We start from the raw sequence: 7,426 nt of genomic DNA, 5'->3' as shown, positions 1-7,426 counted from the left end.
GAGCAGCAGCTACACTGGTACCCTTAGAGTACTAGCGCACAAACTTGTGCAACACATGTCGGCTACACCAGGACGTTACAGAGTGGTTCCCTATGTTGCGGATGCTGAAGTCCAACTAGACAGCTACAACTGTGGGGTGTACGTTCTGCTTGCATTCGAAACGTTCTGTAGCGGAGAAAGCACAGGTGAATTGAGTAAGAAGGCACTGCAGTACCAGCGTTATCGCTACTTGCAGATGTGCATGTGAAGCAATACACTTTGTTTAGCTTGAATTATTTAGTTGCTGTTAAAACACATTGTGTCGGAAACATCACAGAAAGGTTGGATTCGTCCTTGAGGTTAACATCGGCCTTGAGGATGACTTTGCTCTAAAAACACTAAGTGCTCGTATCCGGATTATACAGCATATACAAGAAGGGTGAATTTCTTTGTCGGGCACAATCGGTCACGTCGGTGGTCAGTCGGTCACGAATGGCTCGTCTTCGTACCTTTCAGTCGGTCACAATAACGCCTGCCATTACGGAAAGTAAAAAAACTGCCGGCGTAATGTTCCATGTCGTACTACTAACGTTTTCGTGGGAAATGCCTGATGCCGAGTTTCCAGATATTGAAAAATTCAGGCGATTCTGCGGGGCCCAAAAAACTGAATTCGGAATTACTACAGCGATGGCGCTCTCTCGGAATGAGTAATCGTTTGGCCTGGTTAAAAGCTTCGTACACTCTGGTTGCTTATACAAGTGTTTGGCCTTCTGTAGCCGCACAACTTTGTCAGTACAGCCATGTGTGTAATTGACGCACATGCTGCCGAACTGTACTGTGATACCGTACTGTACGTATTACGAAGTAATACCGATATTAGTGATTGGATACTTTAAGAAGCATGTTTCTTGCTCATAATTTAAAAAAGAGTATGCAACCGTTATAACTAGTTTGCACTGCTCGCCACAATCGGGGTAGGAAGTTGAAGGTTGCTGCGCAACAGCAGTAGCGACTCAATAGCTAGGCCTTTTCGGTCGTCGTGGGCATCATGCTCTTGCTTGTGATCGGCCAAATAGTGCCACTCCATTCCTGCATGGATAAAACATCTTAGAATATCGCATCCGCGTTATTGATTCACTAGATGATCTTCATACCGGGATGATCGGGCCCAGATCAACGTCGTCTGTATCCCAGCTGACGATTTTGTGCACTGCGGGAATCATGTGGTCGAGCACAAACACAAGCGCCAGGGTGATCTGACCCAGCACGGCGTCGCCGAGCTCCATGGGTGTGTGTGGCTTGTACATCATTCTCTTATGCTTTTCTCTCAAGTTTTGTTGGTCTTGGTCTGGATGACGCAAATTGGTAACTGAGTCTCAAAGGCACCCATTTCATTGACCACCATTCGTGATGAGCATGTGTAATTATTATAGCAGCATAGAAATGATTAACGTCAACTTCAGCCTGCGAAAAACCCACTTGCCAATCGCCTCTTTTGTAGATTTCAAGAAGATCTTTCATTTAGCAAAGCGATATACACATTGCGTCATCATCGCTTTAAGTTGTGACTGTTGCTGCGATGCTTAAAAAAAATCTTCTTCAACAAAATATGGGAATTCGTTTTTTGCGTTGGTAGTGCCGTCTCGGTGGGCCATCGTGTCGTCGGACGCGAAGCGAACAGGTGACGACGGCGACCATTTTGAAGCGCGTTGAAACAAGTGCCACGTCGGAGTCGTGCCAACTGGTACACCTCGGGGAGTATGTCGTATGACTCTCGCTTTTTCATAAAGGCTCTTTAGGTCGAGCGATCCAGGCTAAAAAGTCAATCGCCGTCAACTGACCGGTCCTGGAGCTATCTTCGATACAGTAGGCGTTGCCGACGACGAAACGCCTGACACAGTGACGTGTGCAGCATGTTGCCCTTCCGTGGCCCAGCGAATGGTGGCAATCCGCGATCATGTTTATTGCATTCTGTTTCGTCAACACTTTTCACCTTTTTTTTCATGTTTATGTTGTAGAATTTAGCGCTAATTACAAAAGCGACAACTTCAATTATGAAAATTCGGACGCATCTCGTCGATAACAAGGAGAAACATTGTGTCGCATTAGATCTACTCTATGGCGATACACCACACGCTATATATACAGTGTACACACCACCACCAGGTATTATTACCCCGTACACGACACTTCTGTCGTGACGACGAGAAAACGATGCGTCTGGAGAGACGCGTTGCTTGAAGTTCAAAAGTGACTTCACAGTTTTCCACGTAAGCTGAAGTTGATGTCCGTAGCTGAGACACAGTCGAGCGTCCCGCAATGCAGTCTCTATGTTACGGGACGCAAAAGAACGCCGCGATCCAGAAGGTCGACGTGTACTAATTCACAAAGCTGCCGTCTTCAGACTCAGTTACCAATTCCCGCCAAGACCAACAAGACTCCGAAGAGAAGAACACTACTTCAAGAGAATGCTGTACAAACCACACACACCTATGGAGCTCGAGGATGCCGTGATAGGCCACATCACGAGTGCATTCGTGCTTGTGTTCGGCTTTATGGTCCCCGCTGTACACAGCGTTGTTAGCTGGGAGACCGACCTCAGTCCCATCGTTCCGGTACGATAAACTGCACCACTGACAAATCGGCTGGACTAACGTCAAAATTATGTTTAATTGAAGGAATGGGCTGGAGACATAAGCCCAGTCAGCAAAAACAAGGCGCTCGATTCGCTGCCCCGCCACTAATTTGGCTTATTAATAGCTCGTGTCGGGTACTGGTACTGTTTCACTGCGCGACGACGGTACCATCAGCGCAAGGAGTCTGAATCAACTCGACCTTAACAGCGACTGCCCGCTTACATACTGCTTTAATTTATACTTTTTAAACATGCGCTGCTTTGGCCTTGTAATGTAGCACCTAAAAAATGTTGTTGTGCTTTTTTGGGGAGCTAATTCAAGTACTCTACAAAAAAGCGCTTTCGAAAACGGTATCTTAAAAAAAAAGCAATAGGAGCTTTGATGTCGCTTTTAAGTCTGACGTTGAAAAGTGCTCGCTTAACTGAGGGTCGCTCTTAACCACGCCATGGCACAAAATGCTGTGATCCGATTGGATGAGCGCTTGCTAGGGCTAGAGTTTAAAGTAAATAAAATGACAGGAAGTGCCACGGACATTCGCAAGTGTCATGGCAAGGGGCAATTGCCATGTGCCATGCTACTTTTATTTGCATTAATGAATATTTTAAAAATAGTTTTCATGATGGCACAGTGGCAGGTCTATTCGTAACCACGCCATGCCATGGCTCAATCTCTAGTGCCATGGCATGGCACACGTGGCAGTGGCTAAGAGCCACCCTGAGAAAAAAGCTTTCTGTTTTTCTGAAAGCACTTTGATTTCGAAACACTTTTTTCAATGACATTTTATCAAATCATTGCGATTTAAAATAAAAAGGAATTCCAAAGGTGTTAAACAAAGCGTTTCTTTTTGAAAAAACGACTCTTAATTATTTTGGCTTTATAATATGATCAAATATTAATTGAACCCTTGTTTTCGAAAGCGTTAAAAAATCGAGCTCTTACCAAACGGTTTTTCGCTTAATGGTCAGCCAGCCATCCGTCAAACCGACGTCTACCACAAACATCAAGATGACCGACTCCGCCGGTGCGAAAATGAACGCTGCGACCATCGCCGAGCCCTTCTGCTTGGCCGTGCGCCAGTATATTGAGCAGGACATGGGTGGCGTGGGTCCCAAGCTCGTGGGTTTGCTGGCTCACGGCCCAAGAAGTACGCCGAGTGGACGGGCAAGACCTGTGCACGCGACGGCATCCGCTACGAGCTGCGCGAAGTGCCCAAGGACGGGCTGCTGGAGGCTTTGGAGAAGGCCAACAAAGACTCGGATGTGCACGGTATTCTCGTGTACTACCCGTGCTTCGGCGCCTTCCCGAGCTTCTTCGGTGGCACCATGGACGATTTTTTGCGCGACAGCATCAGCATTAAGAAGGACGTGGAAGGACTGTGCCAACTCTACCGTGGCAACTTGTACCGTAACATCCGCTACGTAGACGACGAGAGGACGCAAAAGTGCGTGCTGTTTTGCACACCTTTGGCAATTGTCAAGATCCTCGAACACCTTGGCGTTTACGACAAGACCAAGCCTACTGGCAACCACTTGTCAGGTGTTAACATCACGGCTATTAACCGTAGTGACATTGTCGGCCGCCCATTGGCTGCTATGCTTGCGAATGACGGCGCTGACGTGTACAGCGCCGACATTGACTCGCTGTACCTATTCCGTCGCGGTAAGCTCATCCCGAGCGAAGAGACGCAGGAGACGGCGTGTAAGAAGTCTCGTGTCATCATTACTGGCGTCCCCGTTAAGAGCTACAAGCTGCCGCTTGAGTGGGTCAGCGAAAACACGGTCATCATCAACGTCGCGTCCTTCAAGAACGTGGCCGAGGCCGAGCTGCTTTAGATAAAGGGCGTGCAGTACGTGCCACTGGTGGGTAAGGTCACGGTGGCCATGCTCGAGCGCAACCTGCTGCGTCTGTACGAGAACTTCCACTGGAAGCCTAGGAAGGTCTGGCAGTAAGAGTGTGGATGAGGATAGAGAGAACACCTCGCTCACCGCTAAAATGCATAAATCTTACCCGATACAGGGAAATTTACAGCGTGTGCAGTACCGTAATACGCTAACTCCATCCAATTACAGTTAATAGCGCCTATGCTGACTAGTGATGGTTTCGAGTAATTTCGAAAATATTTAAAACGATTTACTTGTGCAGTATTAATTGCGAAATTGCTCAAAATAGATCAAAACAACCCTAGGTCGACCGCGCATCAGAATGTTAATCACGCTGCATTCTGCTTTGGCATCTCTCTCTCGAGGGCTTCATGGCTTCCTGGATAAGAGTGCACCCGTGCCCAGTCTGCAGCCTCCTTCTGAGCGGCGTGATGATTGACGTAGATGTACGCTAGCATATCTACCTTCTCTGTCGTCAGCTTGTTGCGCTTCTTGGAATGGATAAAATCCATGATGCTCTATGCACGCTCGCTTGCCGCCGAGGACGTCGGTATTGCAAATACGAGCTTGGCGATCTCCCACAGCAACGGATACTCATTTCGGTTAAAAGACCACCAGTCCTGAGGATCCGCTCCCGCATATATCGCTCTCTTTGCAGCTGACCACCGCCGCTTCTTACCAGCAAAGCGAATCAAAGCTTGATTGAACTGATTTCTAGTCACTCGTAAGCGCGTAAGTATACCAGTCCTTGTTGCAAACGCACATCCTTGTTCGATAGTATCACCTTCGTCGGAGCCGACAAAGCGATTCAGGTCAGTGTGGGGGTCTAGGACAAAAGCTAACCCTGCAGCGTCAGTGTGCACAAAATCCCAGCGATATTCAACACACGCCTTGATTGACGCTTGTAGATCCGACTGTTCAGTCTCAGTGCCGTAAGCAGGGTGGTTTAGCAGCTCCTGAAACCGAGAATAAACGCGTGAGATTGGACAGTTGTCTGACTCGAGCTCACGAAGGGTTTGAATCACGGGGTCAATCAATCCCACAACTTGTTCAAGCTTATTCCAAAATCCCCGATCTTTGATATTTCTTCTCACTTGACGGCATTTATCTTTAGCTGTTGCGCTCGAGGCAGAATTCCGGATTAAATCTGAAAATTGCGGCTCCAAAAACAGTTTTTTTAGCACGTTCTTGTTCTCAAGCACCCGGGATAGACATGCGTGGAGAGAATACCAACGCGTGCTGACGGGTACGACCAACGCTCTGTGATGTCCGTTTAGCGTCTCGCTCAGTGTTGTTTGAAACTGGTTAAGCACGGCGTGATGGTCTCGGACATACGTGGTAATAGCAAGTGCTTTGGTTTGAGCAGCTTTGAAGCAGTCCAGCTTGAACAAGTCCTCAACCAATAAATTCAACACGTGAGCAGAGCAACCTCCTGTAAAGATTGATCGAGATCTCTCCAATATTCCTCTTGCAGCCTCCATATTACTAGCGTTGTCTGTCAGTATTCCAGCAATTACGGCCCCTGTTTCCCGTTCGACTTCATCAATAACTCTACCTAGATGTTCTGCCAAATACTCGCCCGTTTCTGAATCCGTGCCAAGTGCTAATGAAGACCAAAACATGGACGGCATTCCCGGAGCCACGACCATAAAGTTAATAATGGTTGAATGGTTGACATTAGTCCAGGAATCTGTTACAATAGAGACGAATTATTTCAACAGTCTTCTGGCGAATTTGATCACGTGCTTGTCGAAGCAACGCACCACTGAGTCTTTGTCGAGATGGGAATCGGATCCACGGGGCCAGCAACTTAAATGGGCTCCGAAATGCCTCGGATTCCACCAGCGTAAATAGCAGTGCACACAGGTAGAACATGGCGGCCAACGCAACTTCAAACTGAAGTTGCAGCTGAGCGGGTGTTGACACTGGTACAGACTGTGCAGTGTTGACACCAGTAGTCGAGTGTGAATTATCACCAGAATCAAGAAGAGGCCCATCAGTTGCTGAAAATACTGGATAATGTTGGACGCTTGGGAAGTAGTCAATAACGCGTTGTTTAACAGCGGCAGGGGCATCTGTGCAGCTCTAGGTGACGTTGCATGTTCGTCCCCGGTTGGGCACTGCGGACAATAGCTCTGCAGTAGTTACACTCAGCATGCGGCTTCGACGACCCATCCGTCACATTTTCGAAGTAGCTCCAAAGCACGTGCTTTGGGCGTCCGGGCCGTCGGGCAGCTCCAACACGCGGTGTTCGTACTTGAACAAGTGGTGAAGCTGTAACTCGCCGAGAAACATATCTAGGAGATCGACGTGGCTGGGGCGAGGTCATCCGCTGACTGTAGGGAGACACTGGTTCCATGTCGTGGTCCTGCTGACCGTCTGCCATCGCTCGGCCCCTTTAGAAGCTCGTTACTTGTTGCTGCCACCAGCAAAATCAAGAATGAGTCGTAGCCACGACAGGCATGTTGCATTTCGCCTGGTCTAACTTGCAGCTGCGCGGTCTAGCGGGATCCAGAAATGATGACTCGAGGTTTCCCGGCGAATCCACTTTAGTATGAGTAGAAGTTCAAGGCGCAGTTTTGAGTTATTTCATTTCGATAAAGCTCATAAAATTTAGAGAGTTTAGATTGTTTAAATTATTCTGATTCCAAGCTGCTCTTATTCACCACTAATGCTGACTCCATTATCTCTACATGTACTAAACTGGACGCTGTGACTTTATTCTGGTCGTTCACGGCTTTCGCTTCGAGTGTGTGCGGCCCCACGCCGAGTCCACGCAGCAGCATATTGCCATCGTCCACGTGGGTTTTCTTCAAGTAAATGTCGTCATCAATCAGCAACTCGAGAGTTTGTACATTCACGGCGGTGTACTCGAGGACAATAGACTGATGTCGTTCGAAGATAGCACCATCCGAGGGAGACGATAGGTGT

At 48.0% G+C, this 7,426-nt stretch overlaps 1 protein-coding gene across 1 annotated transcript; it reads left to right on the top strand.

Moving 5' to 3' along the window:
- Positions 1–3,644: 3,644 nt before the first annotated feature.
- On the top strand, positions 3,645–4,642 carry PITG_21582 (tetrahydrofolate dehydrogenase; the record flags this gene model as incomplete). Its single annotated transcript, XM_002894950.1, has 2 exons — positions 3,645–3,731; positions 3,761–4,642. 2 exons carry the CDS (start codon positions 3,645–3,647, stop codon positions 4,445–4,447), a joined length of 774 nt encoding a protein of 257 aa, XP_002894996.1.
- Positions 4,643–7,426: the final 2,784 nt, after the last annotated feature.

The sequence above is a fragment of the Phytophthora infestans genome, genomic scaffold, assembly GCF_000142945.1.
Source record: "Phytophthora infestans T30-4 supercont1.324 genomic scaffold, whole genome shotgun sequence".
Lineage (NCBI taxonomy): Eukaryota > Oomycota > Peronosporomycetes > Peronosporales > Peronosporaceae > Phytophthora > Phytophthora infestans.
Note: the sequence above shows the minus strand (reverse complement) of the source record. Positions and strands in the feature narration are given on the sequence as shown.